Source organism: Schistocerca piceifrons, chromosome 7 (assembly GCF_021461385.2).
Source record: "Schistocerca piceifrons isolate TAMUIC-IGC-003096 chromosome 7, iqSchPice1.1, whole genome shotgun sequence".
Lineage (NCBI taxonomy): Eukaryota > Metazoa > Arthropoda > Insecta > Orthoptera > Acrididae > Schistocerca > Schistocerca piceifrons.
In genome coordinates this window covers 351,100,349-351,121,164 of record NC_060144.1, presented here as the reverse complement: position 1 = coordinate 351,121,164, position 20,816 = coordinate 351,100,349, and the positions used below count along the sequence as shown (strand labels likewise).

General features: G+C 44.5%; 1 protein-coding gene across 1 annotated transcript in view; it reads left to right on the top strand.

The window, feature by feature from the left end:
• The first annotated feature begins 307 nt into the window (after positions 1-307).
• Positions 308-20,816, top strand: part of LOC124805697 (myogenesis-regulating glycosidase-like) — a 59,379-nt gene continuing 38,870 nt past the window's right edge. Inside the window, exons 1-2 of the mRNA XM_047266266.1 lie at positions 308-425; positions 18,319-19,310. Coding sequence (XP_047122222.1) covers positions 308-425; positions 18,319-19,310 — 1,110 coding nt within the window. The remainder of the gene's footprint in view (positions 426-18,318; positions 19,311-20,816) is intronic.

Genomic DNA, 20,816 nt, shown 5'->3' with positions numbered 1-20,816 from the left:
TTAGAATCGAGTTGTTTTTGAAGTAACCAGAAGACATTGTTAAAGATAAACGGCAATGTAACATGAGAGGCTTGCCGGAAATTAGAATGAAACTAGATTCAGAAAGCTTCTAATGGACTACAAAAGTTGAGAGCAGGAGGCGTGCAACGTATCAACCACCGTTATTATCACTCTACCATTAATAGACAGAAATGATAGAATGTTGTCTAATATTGGGCAGTGATAGATGTGCGCAGTCCATAGTCTGTAGTCGCCCTGCAGCAGAATCGTACATTGATGACTTGTGTGGTGTGTTTCTGTCGCAGCTATGCGTGCGCTGTTATTGATGTCGTCGCTGTCCGTGCTGATGATGACGTCGGCTGCGGCTGACGTCAGCACTCGGTACGACGAGAGCACCGGCCGCATCGTCGTCTCCATCGAAAGAGGTGATGTCACTCCTTCATCAAACCTACCCTGCTACAGCTTTAACCAATATCTAGACACACATCAAATTTAAAAAGAATCAGCTTCCACTGTGATCAGCAGCGTCAGCAGAATCAGTATCCCTCCTGATTGCATCATTTGAAACATTACCCACCCTTACCCCCTTCGTTTTTAACACTGTGTAGCGTAGATCAAAGGGCGTTGCTGACCGCTGAGTTCAACTAATTACAGAATTATAAGGGGTGATCAAAAAGTTTCCGTTCAAAGACCACACCAGCCCCTTGCCTTCATGTCAGTGCGGATGTACCACATCGCAGCTGCGCTGGGTTCCATTTACGCTGCAGCAAAGCTCTCAAACGGAAACGTCTTGATCGCTTCCTGTACAAACACACGGTCGTGCTTGTTATTTCACATTGAACTGCAACAATTGTCTGTCAGTGAAACTGCAACAGTGTTTCGATTAACTTCTTTTTCATTATTTCTCCCCTACATAAAGCAATTATTATTTAGACAGTGATTGCTGAAAGACGATAAATACACTGCGTCACAAAAAAGTGAACCTCCAAGAAGGGGAGAAGAAACAAAATGAAACTTCATAGGTTGGGAGGGTATGGGGAGTTATTTCAGTGTTTGCAAAACAGCGTCAAATTTACAAAGAATTTGGCAGTATGAGTCCACTTATCTGTATGATGTTGCACTTTCTCTGACCTGAATGAATGCGCTGATCCGGTTGGGGAGGGTGAACTAAAGACGTTGTATTCTATCCAGAGGAAAGTTTGCCCCAAACTCCTGTAACTTGTCCTTGATATCCTTGATACTGGAACTGGAACGGAGTTGGCTCCACACAGGTTCTATCGGGACAGATCTGGAAATCTTGTTGGCCATGGGAGTACCTTAACATACGCTGCAGTTCATAGACCAAGTGCCATGTACGGAAAAGCATTGTACTGTTGAAAATGGCACCACAATACTGTCGCATGAGAAGTAACATGTAACGTCGCAGGTTGTTCACTACGTATTGTTGCTCCATTAGAGTTCCTTCAGTCACTACCAGCTCCGACCTGAAGTCATACCCCACTGACGCCAAGTATTGTGGTGCCATTTTCAACAGTACAGTGCTTCTCCATACATGGCACTTTACAGCATATTACTCCGTACTACATCACCTTATAAATTACGATTTTGCCTCATACCTGACTTTACGTGCTTATTTTACGTGTACAAGTAGGGTGACTTTGAACCTCTGCATCTCGGAAACGGATGAAAGATATGAAGAAAATTTTCAATGTTGTTCGAGATCGGTATCTTAGAAATATATCGTAAAAATTTCAGCCATTTTGTATGCATAACCGTCTTGGAATCCTCGGCTTGGTTTTGGTCCATTGGTGACGGTGACAATATAGCAAAAAAAAAAAAAAAACCTTTTTGTGTTGCGAGCAATAGAGGATGAATATACTGGAATACGATATAATGATGTAGACTGTGATAAATTTTGGGTCAGTCTTGCAGGCGTGCATGGAAAACCGAAGTGGTTTAGGCGACAGGTCACGATATGTGGGAAATCCGTATTTGAGTCTCGGTCTGGCACACATTCTCACACATATGTCAGTAATAGTTAGTATCTCTTTCCCAACACAGCTGGTGCTAAGATGTTTGCAGGCAGTGAATTTATTTCGAATTAATTTCGGATAGCTGTCAGTCGTCATTAATGACTACACATACAGACATACAAGTAAATATTACATGCTGAGGCGGGCGCAAGACGATAATATCATGGATCTGGATTCCTCATAGTCTCGTTCTCACTGGTGTGGGAATACAGAGTAACGCTGTGGGCGTTAAGCGATGAATGTAGGGGACTATGGTACAAGGATGAAAACAATGTGACAGATGGAAGTTCGGGTCGGTCCGGGAGGCGAGCACACATAGCCGAAGTGGTTAAGGTGACTGTTCGTGATAAGCGGGGAGTTCGGGTTCGAGTCCCGGTCTGGCACAAATTTCCATATGTCACTAATAGATAGTGTGAGATCTATATCTCACACAGCTGATGCCAAGATATTCACAGTCAGCGAATTTACCTTGAATTGCACTCATTGACGATGGCATCATGCAGAGCTATTGAATTTCAGCGATATTGATTGCTACGTTTCACTCACTGTTCCAAATAGTAATAGATATGTTCAGTGGTATTCAGGGGTTGGTTGGGTTGGGTTGATTTGGGGGGGGGGGGGGGGGAGGGAAAGACCAAACAACGAGATCATCGGTCTCATCGGATTACGGAAGGAAATCGGCCGTGCCCTGTCAAAGGGACCATCCCCGCATTTGCCTGCATCGATTTAGGGAAATCACGGAAAGCCTAAATCAGGATGGCGGACGCGGGATTGAACCGTCGTCCTCCCAAGTGGGAGTCCAGTGTGCTAACCACTGCGCCACCTCGCTCGGCGGGATTCAGATCGAGTGAGTTATCAGACCAGCTGATGTGTGATAGGATGCCTGAAAGTTCATCAAAACTTCTCTGTGAACACAGCCATTGTCATCTTTCAAGACGGTGGTGTAAACTGACGATTGACCATTAAGATGGAGAAACAGCCACACTTGTTCACCTAGTACCTTGAAATAAATATCCTAGTTCATATTCAACGTGATAAATAACCTCAAAACATCCGCAGAACCACTTCTCGTCTGAAGTGCACCCTCAACATACTGCTGGTTAAATGCCAGATTGGGCTGTTAGTGCTCACAACAGGTCGCAACCCTGCGCTAAACGCCTCGAGTCAGCTACTGCCCCGTGTTTGTGTTACTTGGCTCGCTGAAGACGTCTCAATGAGAGTAATGGCCTTTTGCGGGGCACCCGGCTGCTAATGTCCACAACAAACAGTTACGTCCGCGATGTCTGCACGGAATCTGCTTGAGTTAGTCCTGCATACACTGACTGCAGCAATTGATGTCGATCTTGAAACCGACTGCCACTGACAGGGAGTGATACTCATCGTCGTTTCCTGTAGATTATGATCCTTTTGCGATCACTTTTCTCACGACATGTTACATAGCATGGGATGGTACGCTATTCCGTATTCAAGGTGTCCCAGAAATGTTGCGACGGATATCGATTGGTTGTAGAGCGTGTCTTGAGGAGTAAATCGAAGACAGGAATCCGTGTCCGGAAAAATCATCCAACGACGCTACAGAACGTCAAAGTTGAGGCACCAATGTCTGCCACTACGCAACCCGTTCGGCAGCAAACGTGACTTTATTAGGTGACGCACCGTAGGCGGAACGTCTCGCAATGTTGCTTGTTATTCAGTGATCGCGACTGGTTGCCACCATCTCCAGTGGAGAAGATGTAGCTAGCTGTTGCGTAGACTGACCTTGTCTTCTATGAACGTGATGCTCTGTTCCCTTGCTGGATGACGGTTGCCATCTGCCGTTTATTTTTCTCATGGATTCCGAAAAACATTGGCGATTGTAGAAGGTTCCAGTAGGAAAATAAACTGTGGATGGAAACCGGTGCCCAGAATCGCCATCCACCGATGCAACAGAGCTTCGCATTCGTAGGAGACAGTGCCTTTCTACGCAGCGGCTAGCTCCATCGTCTCCACTGGCGATCACTGAATAACAAACAACACGGCGAGACGTACCGCTTACTCTTCGTCACCATACACTATCACGTTTGCTGCCAAAGGGGTGTTACAGGGGCAGGCGTCACCATCTTTTACACCTTTTACTTCGACGCTCTGTAGCGTCGTTGGTTGGCGTTCCTGGACACAGGTTCCTGTCCTCAATAACCTCTCGAAGATGGTCGCATCATTTTTGGGAGATCCTGTAGACACATTGGGTAATCAGCATTGATACACCAAAAAGTTGTGCAACTTCATTTGCAGTGGGGTCATAAACACTGTATCTGCCGACTGCTGTGGCCGAGCGGTTCTAGGCACTTCAGTCCGGAACCGCGCTGCTGCTACGGCCGCAGGTTCGAATCCTGCCTCGGGCATGGATGTGTATGATGTCCTTAGGTTAGTTAGGTTTAAGTAGTTCTAAAGTCTAGGGGACTGATGAGCTCAGGTCTTAAGTCCCGTAGCGCCTACAGCCATTTGAACCATTTTGAACACTGTAACTCTGCCATTCTGTCACTCTTCCACGTCGGCCTATTGCACTGGACTGATTCCATACAAACAACTGTTACTTGCATAGGACGTCAGTGGCATGATTTAATGTCAGTGAATAACATCAAATAAAAGTTTAAAAATTAAGAAGCCTTTTCGGAAGGTATTTGTCTGGAGTGTGGCACTGAACAGAAGTGAAACGCGGTCAATAAGCAGTTCAGACAAGAAGAGATTAGAAGATTATAACATGACCACGTAAAATTATACTCAGATCAGATTCGTGATATATGATGAATCGTATTGTGCCTCTTCGCTGCACTTTGCTCCACCTGAAACTTAGATCCTGGATTTCCCTTATGGTCAGGCAATTTATCTGGTAATTAATCTTCTTCTATAAAATGACGCAACCGAAACATATAAATCCATTTTATAACACTTTCGTCGCATCACAAGATTACGTGACACACAAATGAGCTTTGCCAATATCTGTAATAAAATTGACCCTGACAAGATCTTTAACTAAAGTAATTGATTCTGACTGTTACCGCTGAGGTTTATATAGATTCTAACTATCGGGACATAGCTGTTTACATTGTTTAACATAGGAATTTTGAAGATTTCAGTTAAAAATTGTATAGTTTTAAGGATGAGTTACAGGATTTAGATTAATAAATCATTGCAAACACTTCAGAATAACAAACAGACGGAAAGAATATTGTTAATGTTGTTAAAAATCAAAAAGTATATTTTTACAATAATACACTGACGGAAAAAATCGCTACACCAAGAAGGAGTTGTGTGCCATAAACGAAAGTTGGTAGTCGTGTTACTACAGCTGAAAGTTGATATCTATTCACGTTTCACGCTGCTCGCATAAGAGTAGCACTACTGGCGCCGCTATGAGGATGCAAATTATGTTTGCTTTAAATACACGCTGTAACGGTCATGAGCGTTAGTTACTTTTGAGAATGGACGTGGTGAGTTGATGGTAGTCAAGAATGCTTTTAAGGCACAAAGACACCATTATCAACATCCCACTGAGTATGAACGAGGTCGTGTAATAGGGTTACGAGATGCTGGATGTTCCTTCTGCCACACTGCACAAAGACTCGGTTGGAATGTAGCCACTGTATACTACTGCCGGCAAAGGCAGTCGCGGGATTGTACGGTCGCAAGAGGATCTGGCTCCCGACGGCCACGCGATGCTAATGAGAGGGAAGACTATCGTGTCCAGCGTATGACTCTGGCTCATCGTCCTGCATCTGCAGCAGTAATTTGAGCAGCAGTAGGCACCACAGTGACAGAATGAACTGTTGCAAATCAATTATTTTAAGGACAGCTCAGAGTCAGACTCCCTGTAGCGTGCATTCCACTGAAACCCAAACAATCACCTTTTGCGACTTCAATAATGTCAAGCGACAGCTCATTAGAGGGCAGAGAGGAGTTCTGTTGTATTTTCTGATGAGAGCTGATTCTTCTCGGAGCCGGTGATGGCCACGTGTTGGTTAGAAGGAGACCACTTGAGCACCTGCACCCAACCTGTCTGTCTGCTAGACGCACGGCACCAACTCCTCGACTTACGATAGGGGTTGTGATTTCGTATGACAGTTGGTGTGACCTTCTTTTGTGTTTATCCAAAGCACCCTGACCGCAAATTTGTAGTAAATCTGGTGATTCGACCTGTTGTGCTGCCATTCATGAACAGCACTTCAGGGGGTATTTTCCAACGGGATAACGCTCGTCCACATAAAGCTGTTGTTACCGAACATGCTCTACGGAGTCTCAACATGTTGCCTTGGCTTGCTCAGTCACGAGATCTGTTCCAATCGAGACATGAGACAGACATGAAACTCCATCCCCAAAACTGACACCGGGCATCTGTACAACACAATGCATGCAAGTTTGTATGCTTGAATTCAACATTTTGGCGGTTACACCGTTTATTAATGTGGCAGCATTTCACGTTTGCGATAACTCATATGCCGCTTACGTTGACCTGTGATTTTTCAGTGTTCAAAAAAATGGTTCGAATGGCTCTAAGCATTATGGGATTTAACATCTAAGGTCATCAGTCCCCTAGACTTAGAACTACTTAAACCTAACTAACCTAAGGACATCCCACACATCCATGCCTGAGGCAGGATTCGAACCTGCGACCGCAGCAGCCATGCGTTTCCGGACTGAAGCGCCTAGAACCGCTCGGCCACAGCGGCCGGATTTTGCAGTGTTAATCACGTATATAATTTACAAAACTATATAACTCTTTACTCCTAAGTTTTTTTGTGAGTTTTACAATGCGTTTACATTCATCTAGTCCATCTTTTATACGAACTGTATTTCATAAAGGTTTCATTGTAGTTCATCATAGCTGCATTCAAAGTACCGTAATTTTATCAATTTAGCTAATAACTAAGATTATAACGTCAGCCCATTACCAGTTCCCACATCGCGTACAAATCGCGAAGTCTTACCGAAAGGTTCTGTTGGGCGGGAATCGCTGTTTCCATTAAGCGCCAGTCAATTCTGTTACTTACAGGTGCTATAGAAGACTGTTCAAGAGTGTATGGGCAGATCGAATAACTAATGAGGAGTCACTGAACCGAAACGGGACAAAACAAATTATGGCACGATCTGACTGAAGTAAAGGATCAGTTGTTAGGACACATCGTGGGGCATAAAGGAATTGTCAATTTGATAATGGAAAGAAGTGTGGGGAGTAAAATAGTAAGAAGAGACCATGACTTGGTTATATTCCACACGAGTGAGGGGAGCAGATGCACAAAGTTCTCCATTTGGTAGACATGTAGTTGGTTGATTTGGTGGAGGGGACGAAACAGCGCGGTTCATCGGTCCCATCGGTTTAGGGAAGGATGGGAAAGGAAGTCGGCCGTGCCCTTTCACAGGAACCATGCCGGAATTTACCAAAATCGATTTAGGGATATCACGGAAAACCTAAATGGTTTGAACCGTCGTCTTCCCGAATACGAGTCCAATGTGCTAACCGACAAGGCAATAAAAGAATGAGTGTCTCAATATGGTGTAGAATGTGGGCTGTTTTGAAACTTCGAAGCCGGATCCTTTCCTCTCTCGGGCAATATTCTAACCGATTTAACTGCCCAGGCAAGACGCACGACCCATCCTGACAGTTGCAGTTCTGCCAGTGGCTCCATCCTTTAAAAATTTCCTGGCATGCAGATTGTCCCACAAAATTTCGGGAGAGCTACCGGATATTTACAACTTGGTGCCAGGATATTTCAGAGCAGAGTCCTCTAGTCACCTTCAGGTGATATTGACGAATATTCACTGATTTCACGTATTTAAGAAGCCGCCGGCACATGGCTGGTGTATCCACCTGGCATAGCGCATGTGCTGATTGAATGGTGAATGCTCGCCACATAGATATTAAATCGATTGTCCTCGTGCGGTAAAATCGCGGAACGACGCCGGCTACGCAGAGCACGAAGTTTTCTTTTGTGACAAGATTCCATGCAGAATTTAACTGGCGACCGCCGCCTCGATTAATAAGGGACTCAGACAGATCATTGATGCATTTATGGCCGGCCGGTGTGGGCGTGCGGTTCTAGGCGCTTCAGTCAGGAACCGCGTGACCGCTACGGTCGCAGGTTCGAATCCTGCCTCGGGCATGGATGTGTGTGATGTCCTTAGGTTAGTTAGGTTTAAGTAGTTCTAAGTTCTAGGGGACTGATGACCACAGATGTTAAGTCCCATAGTGTTCAGAGCCATTTGAACCATTTTTGAAGCATTTGTGATGGAGCTCCAAAAGTTTGACGTTTGACCCAAAGTTTTTTTTTTTTTCAATGCATTTCATCAACTGACTTGTGGATATGCAGTGTTCGGCGATAGCTGACTTGGAAGAGGCGAGTATGCCGTTGATGTAATACAATACGATCCTGCACAGTGCATGTCGTTTTCCCTATGTAAGATTTGCCACATTCGCGCGGAATTTTGTAAACATTTATCTTGTGCAACTCTAGTGGTCTTTGACAAATACACGTATCGCTGGTGTTTTGGAAGGGCGAAGAAAGATTGCTTTAACTTTATGGCTTCTTAATATTCTGCCTATTTTCAGTGAAACATTTCGAATACATGGTACATAAGCAGTCTTTTTAAAGGCCCTATCCTCTTCCTCGTTTTGTCGTTTGTACTTCTATGGCGCTCTCTGTACTTGCTGAGACGAATATCCACTGTTTACGAGCACAGTTTGCAGGTGTTTCAGTTCCGTTTGCGGATTATCGACATCCGAGATGGTATGGACTCGGTGGATTAATGTCTTTAGAATGTCCATGTTTGTGCTGGATGGTTTCAACTAGTAGCTTGTAAAGATAGGTCTTTATTAGTGGGCTTTCGAAAAACAGAATGGCCAATTGTGGTATCACTCTTACGTCGCACCAAGACGTCCACAAACGGCAAGCAACCACCTTTCTCCATCTCCGTAGTAAATTTTAAGTTATCATGTATGGAGTTAAGCTTTCGAAAGAACTTTCGGAGATTGTCCAAACCATGAGACGAAACTCTAAAAGCGACATCAGCATATCGCCAAAATACTGTTGATTTTAAAATAGCTGATGTGACTTCTCGCTCCTCAAAATCGTCCATAGAAAGACTAGGGAGACAAAGGACTCCCCATGGCGACACCGCCCGATTGTTAAAAAAACTTATAGTTAAATAAAAAGTACGTTGAGGAAAGGGTGTGCTGGAACAAAGCTGTAATGTCAGCTCCAAACCAATTGCCAGCGAGCTGCAGTGAGCTCACCAGAGGGACATTTGTAAAAAGAGAAACAACATTATAACTGACCAACAAGTCATTGCTTTCCAGCTAAGTGAGTGAAGTCTGTTGATAAAAATAACTAGAATTTCTTATATGATGTGGATACTTGCGGCGAAATATCGTGGCAACAAGTAGCAAACATCCAGCAGTTCTCTCGAAATTTTATGGAACCTCTTTCCTACCTCCTGAATTTCACAGAAGATCCGCTGCTAACCACGTTGTGCTAGCAGTACTGGAAAACTTGAAAAGTAAGAGAGAGGTTTTGGCAAAACTGAAGCTGTAACAACGGGTCGTGAGTCGTAGGTGGATAACTCAGTAGGTAAGAGCATAGATCGAAAAAGGTATACATTTCGTTTGGCTTTAAGATACAGTGTGTTGTTACAAGATACAATGTACAATTATTTACATATTTACAAACATATGCGGGTTTAGACCTCGATCTATGAGTAACTTCAATATTATTATAGATGGATATTCAGTGTCCTCAACCACTCCACAGCTTCCTCACTGGCCTGATGAATCTCCTCCATCGAACCATTGAATCTTCTAAGTGGGCAATGCATAATGATGTGGCAGATGGTCTGACAGCAATTTTCCACTTGTGCTTCCAAAAATGACATCTGCCATGTTGAGTTTTTATCCGTTTAAGCGATGTCCAGATTTTTCTGGGTTGTTTGAAACCAGGGGTTGCTTGGTTGGGTTCGAGACCAGTCCAGATATATCTAGGTTTGAAGACAGCCAGGCGCTGCGCCAAGCTTCTCTTACTGTAAACTGATCTTGGGCTAGGTACCTTCCTAGAATCCAAGAAGGGTTCCGAGATTTCAGGATGAGATCTTCATGTAGACAGTCTTAATGTATTGGTAAGAGAGTGTTGTCACAGCGTTTATGTCATTCTATCTTCAGTGCTAATGCTCTTCGGAGATGAGGAGGTGGAATACTAGAAAGTACCGGTAGCCACTTCTGAGGAGAAGACTGGATGGTGCCTGACATAATCCTCAATGTGTCATTCAGCTGGACATCTACCTTCTTTGTATGGGTACTGTTAAGCCGTAGTGGACTGCAGCATTCACCTACTGGGTAAACTAGGGTAAGTGCTGTAGTTCTGAGAGTAGATGCAGAGGGGCCCCAGGCTGTTCCTGTGAGTTTGTCCAGGATGTTGTTACGGCTATTGATTTTAGAACATGTTTTGCATAGATGTGGACTGTAGGTCAAGGATCGAGCCAAGATGACTCCTAGATACTTAGGGTGAGGATTAAACTTCAGCAGGTGGCCACGATATTGAACTTGGGGAATATAGTTGGCTTGTCTGTTGCTAAGATGGAAACTGCTGCCCTCTGTTTTCGTTATGTTTGGTTTCAGTCTCCAGCTTTTGAAGAACTTGTCGACTCTCTGAAGATCTTCTGTGACCGCGGTTTCTGCTGTCAGTGCAGCGTACATAAACTTTCTAGCAGCAGTAGCTGGTAAATCCGCAGGGTATATGTTTAACAGCAATGGGGCAAGGACCGATCCTTGTGGTAATCCATCATTCAGTTTGTAAGGTGTGCTTACGTTGTCATTTAGGTGCACTTCGATCGCTCTGCTGGCCAATATGTTGTTCAGAAGAGTGGCAAATTTTTTGTATGGTATTGTTTTAAGGAATTTAAGGAATTTGAGGATCATCACTTTCGCCAAACTGTGTCATATGCTGATGTCAGGTCCACAAACACATCTACAGTCTTCTTGCGATCCAGAAACCCTCTCTCTATGTGACTTGTTAGGGCTAGCAACTAGTCTGTACAACTGCGCTTTGGTCTAAAGCCAGCTTGCCCTATTGGTATGTTATCTAGAGTTATAGCCGAGATATTATATATTATTCTTTCCAGAAGCTTATAGCTGACACTCAGGAGGACAATAGGCCTACAATCTTCTGCATTATCTCCACTTTTCCTAGGTTTCCGTATTGCGAAAATTTTAGCTCTTTTGGATATTTGTGGTAGCTTTCCATCGCGTAAGATTTTGTAAAATTTAGCAAGCCATTTAGTTGTTCGGGGACCACAGTGTAATAGAAATTCTGGACATCTAGTATCTAGTCCAGCAGCTTTTCGTGATTTTACTTCCTTTAGCGCAGATGAAACCTCAACAGCAGTGATATCAAGTGAAAAATGACAAACTGCTTCAGCCTGGCATATATTTGATTTTAATTCTGACCGAATTCTTTTTGCCTCTTTCTTGTCATTGTCGGCAGATTTTTTTTGCCAGACTAACTAATCTGTTTGCTGTTGCATCTGGTTGTATTTTGGAGCACTTAGCACTGAATTTAGGAATACTGCTACCAAGTGTTCATAAAAGAGATCATTTTCCCTGAGGCTGATCCATTTTTCTCTTCTAGCTGAGTCTAGGGAATTTAGTAATTCATCTGGCACATACTAATCCCGTAAAGCGCTTATAATTTTCTATTTTAGATGTGATCCACTGTATATTATGTTCCAGTTCGCAAGTGAATTCTGACCAGTTGGCTTTGGCAAAGTTCCAGCGTGGCTGTGGGACTGATCTGATGGCAGGCATTTCTAGGCCGACTTTGACGACTGCTGGTCTGTGCTGACTTCGTGGGAAGTTGTCTAGAATCTTCCTGCTGCATTTCAGAGGTCTTCCGGATGAGTCCATTGAGACAAAACATAGACCCGGGTTATAGTCATTGTTCCATCTAGCAGAGTGGAAGGAGCCATTTTCTTTGGCATAGTACAACAGAAAGAGGTCTTCAGCATCGGCCCACTCTCACACGTCTTGGCCCTCCTTGTCGGTATAATCGTATCCCCAGTTGGTGCTCTTGCTGTTAAAATCTCCGAGGATTACAGCTGGGTGTTGGATGTTCTGGATGGCCTCATTCAAGATCCAAGGCTGTGATGGAGGCTTATAGATGTTTGTAATTTGAGTGCCTGCAATCTTCATTTTGGAGGCAAACATATTATTGTTCACATTTGTGCTCATTGTTTCAGCTTCATCTGTGTTGTTTCTTACATACGGTGCAGTACCATAACTTCTGTGAAATGTTGCATTAGCAAGCTATATCCTGGAATCTTGCATAAAGCTGATCTTGATTTTTGCATTGAGTCTCTTGCAGCAGAATAGCATCCACCCTGTGGTTGGACAGTAATTTTGCTAAGTATTCACTTTTTGACCGGCTTACTCCTTCTATATTGAGTTGTAAAACTCTTAATGTATGGTCGAGGGCCATTCTGAGCTTGAGCCATGTTGCTGTATCTTCCAGTTGCTGGGATATCCTGAAGGAAAACTTGGGGCCTAGCAGGCAACGTTGTTGCATTCTTGGCACCACCCTGGGGTCTCGTGTGGGGCACTTTGAGGTTAAACCCACGGACGTGAAGCAACGACGAACCCCATCGAAAAAAGTGGACAGCCAGATACACTACCAGTCCAACACGCTATTTTAAACTGCCAGCAAGTTTCATAACAGCAATCACTTCCTCTGTAACGAGGACTTAATATGACCGAGGTCCTGTTTCCTCGCGAGTCAAATCCTCATTTCATTTCGTCGGTTATTTCTATCAAATGTTTAGCGTTACACATCCGTTCATCTAACCGTATATAGCTGTCTAAGACAACCGTCAGCTGGTGTAGAGAAGAGTCGTGCAGTATCGACTGGCTTAAGTTTTTTGACTTTACTGTGTAACTGTGGTGCCTAATCGGTAAATTAATATACGATTCTCTTACCTCAAGACATGGTCTACGGATAGCACAAAGTAACGATTTTTACTTTCTACGAATAACACAGTGTAAAGATTTTTACTTTTTATTTATAGTGCTTAATGACATCGAAAGTAAATGAACTGCAATTATAAGACTTGCCTTGCACAAAGCGTTTTGCAGTATGGGAAATTGTCTCTCCTGTGATAATATCGGTTGTTAATCATTCACTGCATTGTTACTTATTGAACAATACGAGGGGAGATCAATAAGAAACGCAACATATTTTTCTGTGAAAGTAGGTTGGTTTCATTCAGGATTAGAATACACCGTATTATTCCCTACTCTCTCGGCTACAGAACCCTATTTCTACAACGTAATCTCCGTGCAACGCGACGGCCTTACGCCACCCTACAGGGAAGGTCTTTGTGCCGCATGGTACAGCTCTGCTGGTCGGTGTTGGAGACAACGCCTTACTGTATCAGTAACCTCTGAATCATGCACGTACTGCTTCCCCAGGAGTGTATCCTTCACTGCGCCAAACAGATGGAAGTCTGAAGGTAGGGTGGATGAAGAACTGTCCAGTGACGTTTTGCGGACTTTCTGGTGTGCGCAGACTAGTGTGAGGACCTGCTTGTCATGTGAAGAAGAAGTTCATTTGTGTTTTTGTGACGAAGAACACGCTGAAGTTGTTTCTTCAATTTCCTGAGGGTAGCATAATACACCTGAGAGTTGATCGTTGCACCATGAGGGAGGACATCAAACAGAATAAGTCCTTCAGAGTCACTGAAGGCCGTCGCCACGACTTTACAGGCTAAGGATGCGTCTTCTAACTTTTTCTTCGGAGGAGAGATGGTGTGGCGTCACTCTATGGACTACGGTTTTGCTTCCAGTTCGAAGTAATGAACCCATGTTTCATCGACTCTTACGATGTTTGACAAGTTGTCACTATCAGTCTCGTAACACGCAAGAAATTTCATACAGATGATACTTCTTTGTTCTTTATGGTCTTCTGTTAGGCGGTGAGAACTCCAGTGGGGGTACACACATTTGAGTGAAACTTCCTGGCAGATTAAAACTGTGTGCCGGACCGAGACTCGAACTCGAGACCTTTGCCTTTCGCGACCAAGTGCTCTACCATCTGAGCTACCCAAGCACGGCTCACGCCCAGTCCTCACAGATTTACATCCGCAATTACCTCGTCTCATACCTTCCAAACTTCACAGAAGCTTTCCTGCGAATCTTGCAGGACTAGCACTCCTGAAAGTAAGGATACTGCTGAGACATGGCTTAGCCACAGGCTGGGGGCTGTTTCCAGAATGAGATTTTCATTCTGCAGCGGAGTGTGCACTGATATGAAACTTCCTGGCAGATTAAAATGGTTCAAATGGCTCTGATCACTATGGGAGTTAACTTCTGAGGTCATCAGTCCCCTAGAACTTAGAACTACTTAAACCTAACTAACCTAAGGACATCACACACATCCATGCCCGAGGCAGGATTCGAACCCGCGACCGTGGCGGTCGCGCGGTTCCAGACTGTAGCGCCGAGAACCGCTCGGCCACCCTGGCCGGCGGCAGATTAAAACTGTGTGCCGGAACAAGACTCGAACTCGGGACCTTTGCCTTTCGCGGGGATGTTTCCAGAGTGCTAGTTTTCAGGAGTGCTAGTCCTGCAAGATTCGCAATATCCTTTCTTTCAGGAGTGCTAGTCTTGCAAGATTCGGAGGAGATCTTGTGTAAAGTTTAGAAGGTACGAGACGAGGTACTGGCGGAAGTAAAGCTGTGAGGACGGGGCGTGAGTCGTGCTTGGGTAGCTCAGATGGTAGATCACTCGCCAGCGAAAGGCAAAGATCTCGAGTTCGAGTCTCGGTCCGGCACACAGTTTTAATCTGCCAGGAAGTTTCATATCAGCGCACACTCCGCTGCAGAGTGAAAATCTCATTCTGGACAGATTTGAGTGTTTGATTGTGGTTCTTCGATCATCTCGAATGAGTGTGTGCGCACGTACCAACAGTGCGGGAATCACAGCTGCGTGGGGCCGGCGGACATGCGGGAAATCGTCCAGGTTTGCGCTACGTTGTTGTGATGATGACAGACGCTTCTCTATAGATATTCTGGAAGCGCCTATGAATGTCTGCGATGTTCTTGCTTTCAGCCAAAAGAAACTCAATGACAGTTCTCTGTTTGGAACGTACCTCCGTTACAGACGCCATTATGAAGGCTATATCGCCACCACTTATCGGAACTTCATTAAACTATAGGGACTGAAGGAGGAATATTCTACGATGTCCCACAATGAATTCCGCATATTTTCAACCTAAACTGGCAGAGAAAAAGATGTGTTGCATTACTTACTGAACGCCACTCTTAGTAGAACCCATAAGCGTGGCAACTTATTGCCACTATTTTACCTCAGTTCACCAATATTTATCTCGCTGTTTAAAAAAAAAAGGTTCAAATGGCTCTGAGCACTATGGGACTTAACATCTGTGATCATCAGTCCCCTAGAACTTAGAACTACTTAAACCTAACCAACCTAAGGACATCACACAGATCCATACCCGAAGCAGGATTCGAACCTGCGACCGTAGCGGTGACGCGGTTCCAGACTGAAGCGTCTAGAACCGCACGGCCACACCGGCCGGCGCTGTTTTACAGATGTCGCAAATAAAATATAAAATATTCTCCTGATACACACATCCAACATGCGCCCAGAATCTACACTTGGTACACAGCACTCAGTGTTCTTAAAATGACTGCAGACACACAATGCACTTTTCAGTTTCTTCTACTGACCGATTATTTCCATTGAATTCGTGTTCTCTTCGCTTCTTTGCGATTGTGTTCCAATGGTCAACCTTTGGTGTTTGTTTCATTTTGGAACACCGTTACTTCTACTCTCTTGCAGACATTATTTTTTCTGCTTGTAATCTTTTTCTAATCATTTATTTCTAATTGTTGAAAAAGCTTCAGCTGCCTCCCTCGCCATCGTAACCTTGCTGAAAGCCTTTTTCATGCACTGTTCATTCCAGTTTCTTCTTACTTTTTTACATTTACCGCCATTTCAATCTGAAAAGAAGTGAGAAGAAGTAATTATAATTTAAAAATTTAAATTACTTATGGTCGATACCGAAAGACAAAAAGGGGGTGGGGGGCGGTACTGCACAACAAACACTCAGTAGGATCTCGTCAATTTTTTTAAATTTAATTCATCAGTCTTCTGACTGTCTTCCTCTCCTGTGCCAACCTTTTCATCTCCGAGTATAAATTTCACCCTACGTCCTCAATTATCTGCTGGATGTTTTACAATCTCTGTCTTACTCTACAATTTGCACCCTCTGTAGCTCTCTCTAGTACTACAGAAGCCAGTCTCTGATGTCTTAACAGATGTCCTATCATCCTCACACTTTTTTCTTGTGTTTTCTATATACGCATAGCGTTTCCTCGCCGAGTCTGCGGAGAACCTCTTCCTTCCTTGCCTCATAGCGGACAATTGCGAGTGTAAACCACCCACTGCCAGCTGCTCCAGTTGCGACATCAAGTGAAAAATTAACTCGACATCCACGGAAAAAGATAGGACCTAATTTTCCAAACTTGTCTCCAGCACCACGTCTAAGCGGATTCTCTTCTGTTCGGGTTTTCCCACAGTAAAATTTTCGCCACCATACTATGCTGTGGTACAAACGAGCATTCTCAGAAATTTCTTCCTCATATTAAGGTCTGTGTTTGATACTAATAAACTTCTCTTGGTAAGGAACGCACTTTTGGCCAGCGCTAGTCTACTTTTTCTGTCCTGCTTTTTCCGTCCATCATGGGTTATTTTGCTGCCTAGACAGCAGAATTTTTGATTCCGTCTACTTCGTTATTCCCAATTGTAATGTTACGTTTCTCGCTGGTCACATTTCTTCTAATTCTCATTAGTTTCTTCTTTCTTCGATTTATTCTCAGTCCATATCTTTTACTCATTAGATTGTTTGTTACATTCAATAGATCCTGTAATTCTTCTCTTTCTTTGAGGATAGCAATATCATCTGCGAATCGTATCATATCGTAGATATCCTTTCACCTCGAATTTTCATCCTACCCATGCACCTCTCTTTTATTACCGCCATTGCTTTTTCGACGTATAGTTTGAACATTAGAGGCGAAAGACTACATCCCTATATTTCATCCTTTTTAATCTAAGCTCTTCGTTCTTGATCTTCCAGCTTTATTATTCCCTCTTGTTTCTTGTAAATTTGTATACTACCCGTCTTTCAGTTTTCACTTTGTCGCATATTTTTCCAGGTAGACAAACCCTATGAACGTATATTGATTTTTCTTCAGTATTGCTTTTTATCAACCGTAACGTCAGGACGACCTCTTCACGCTTTTACCATTCCTACAGCCAGACTTACCGTCATCTAACAGATCCTCAATTTTCGTTTTATTTCTTTTGTATATTATTCTTGTCAACAACTGAGATGCATAAAATGTTAAGCTGACTGCGCGGTAATGTTTACACTTGTCGGCTTTTGCTTGCTTTGGAATTGTGTGGATGATGTTTTTCCAAAAGTCTGATGGTATATCGCCACTCTCATACGTGCTACACACCAATGTGAATGGTCGATTTGTTGCCACTTCCCGAATGATTTTGGAAATACCGGTGAAATGTTGTTGTCCATTCTCTCTTATTTGACCTTAAGTCCTCCAAAGCTCTTTTAAATTCGCGTTCTAATTCTTGATCCCCTATCTCTTCTATATCGCCTCCTATTTCCTCTCCTATCACGTCATCAGACAAGTCTTCCCCCTCATAGAGGCCTTCAACGTAGTCCTTTCACCTATCCGCTCTCTCCTATGCACTCAACAGTGGAATTCACATTGCACTCTTAATGTTACTGGCCTTCTTGAACTCGCCATAGTGTACGTTCTTTTATTTACAGAAATTATCACGAAATGTTTGTTAGATGTCACACCCTGCATAACATAGATAACCGAAATGTAGCAACGAAGTTAAGCACTCATCTTAAAAACGGGTACCACAGACCTCAAAATATCTTGCGTGCGCTTTGAGCTACGGCAACACCACGAAGCATTCGGAGCAAGCAAAGCACTGAAGACAAGAAGAAGATAACTGTCTCTAGGGTACATGGATACGCGAGCTCGCTTCTTCTTACTGTAGACTTCTACCATTTGGAGGCGAAAAGAGAAATCTCAATAGCGGCCGGTACTGTAAGCCGGCCGATATTGCGCGGCTCTCTCCTACCTTTGACTGCAGATTTGCTTTGGGAATAAGTAATTGAACTTAACTGTTGTAATAAAATCGTATTTGGTTTTTCAGGTGGTGACAATGTTGACGTCGAATCCGTCGCTGTCCTGGGATACGAGGGTGCTCCTAGTACATGTCACAATGCTGGACTCGATGAGGATTGTTTCCAGTTCCAAGAATCGAGGATTGTTGTTGAGCGTTCTCAGAGGGACGAAGGAGTGTGTTACAGATTTTCTGCGTCGTACGATATCCCAGGTATAATAGTAGAAAACTGCATTCCTCACAACGGTAGCCACCTATACGGAGGTCCAGAGCAGTATAATCAATACTGGCCCATAGAGTCCAACGTATACAGCAATTATTCGTACGTCACTAAACAGCAGGACAACGTCGGCATTGCCGAGCGGTATTGGCTTTTTTCGGACGGTAGATACGTCCACGCGCAACCAAATATGCCTCTCTTCATCAATCAGAACATCAACGACTCTGTGGGTTGGCTGTGTCTTGCCGCTGAGAAGGCACCGCCATACTCGCTGGAGCGATCCGGCATCGTCCTGAACAAGACGACGTGCGTGTTTGAAGACGCGAGGCAGGCCCACGAGGATGCAGTCGAGAGGTACCTGGGCAGACCGTCTGGCATACCGGACGAGCGAATGACCACGCACCCTATTTGGTCAACGTGGGCGCGGTACAAGAGGGACATTAACGACTCTACGGTGAGGCAGCTGGCCTCGGAAATAGTCGCCAACGGCTTCAACAACAGCCAGCTCGAGATAGACGACCTGTGGGAAACCTGCTACGGGAGCCTGACGTTCGACACGGCCAAGTTCCCTGACGTGAGGAAACTCACAGAAGATCTGCACGACCTGGGTTTCCGCGTCACCTTGTGGGTCCACCCCTTCGTGAATCTCGACTGCGAGCCGTACCATTCTCAGGCCCTCGCCAGTGGATACTTCGTCACCAATACCGAAGGCAGCGCCAATACCTCCTGGTGGAATGGCGAAGGCAGCGTCGTCGACTTCACAAACCCTGAAGCGGCAGCCTGGTGGGCCAATAGGCTTTGGGTAAGTACTGTTGTGACTCCTAAGTAGTAGCGAGTTATCATGTGACAACTCAGTATCAATCGATCTTCGTTGGGTAGCTACTTGCGATTATTGGCTGTATTACACGACCTGTCAAAAGCCAGAAAAACCATCTTTTGCAGCGCAGGCCATTGCGAGACGTGCAGGAAGACAGACTGTGAGGTTCTGGAAGGTACGGTACCAATGGGGATTTGGAGCCAGGCTTATAACAGTGCCGTGTCCAGCTGCGCTAGGTTTCTTGGCTGAGGATCGATGGCGCGAACAGCCTGATCGAACTGGTCTCACACTTCCTCAGTTAGGTTTACAATCTGAGAGTTGGTGGCCAGGAAAGTACAGTAAATTCATCTTGGTGCTCTTCGAACGACGCGCTTACACTGATAGCTGTGTGACACGTTACATTGTCCTGCTGACAGATACCATTGTGCCAAGGAGAAACAAACATGTAGGGATGGACATGGTCCCCAAGGATAGATGCACTCTTGTATTGACACACTGTCCCTTCCAGAATTTCGAGATGATCCAGGGAATGCCAAGAAAACATTCCCGTGACCATAACGCTCTCTCCTCCTGCCTGCCGTCTTTCGAGGATTATTGTAGGGTGTTTGCTTTCTGTCCGATGGAGCTTAAAACTTGATTTTTCGGAAAAGGCATCTGTCGCCACTCAGTAGATGTCCAGCTGTGATACTGGCGTTAAAATTCCAGCCTTCGTCGTCGATGAACAGCGATCAGCATGGGTGCGTGAATAGTGAATAAGGCGCCTGGTGCGGAGGCCCATACACAGCAAAGTTCGCTGAACGGTCGTTGGGGAGACACCGCTGGTAGCCCTCTCGTTCATCTGGGAGGCCAGTTGCTCAACAGTTGCACATCTGTTCGTCTGTACATATCTCTGTACTCGTCGTTCACCCCTGTCATCTACACATTTACCTCGGTACCGATTTTGGATATTACCGTTTTGCGACGCACGGTCTACTTCAACCACTGCGGTACGCGAATAGTTTACAAACTTAGCCGTTTCGAAAATGCTTCCAGCCTTGTTCCGATAGTGAATGGTTGTGCCCTTTAGGACGTCAGATAAATTGCTCCAGTTCCGCATTACGACTGGGGACTGATGACCTCAGATCTACATCTAAATCTACATCCATACTCCGCAAGCCACCTGACGGTGTGTGGCGGAGGGTACCTTTAGTACCTCTATCGGTTCTCCCTTCTATTCCAGTCTCGTATTGTTCGTCGAAAGAAGGATTGTCGGTATGACTCTATGTGGGTTCTAATTTTTCTGATTTTATCCTAATGGTCTCTTCGCGAGAGATACGTAGGAGGGAGCAATATACGGCCTGACTCTTCGGTGAAGGTATGTTCTCGAAACTTCAACAAAAGCCCATACCGAGCTACTGAGCGTCTCTCCTGCAGAGTCTTCCACTGGAGTTTATCTATCATCTTCGTAACGCTTTCGCGATTACTAAATGATCCTGTAACGATGCGCGCTGC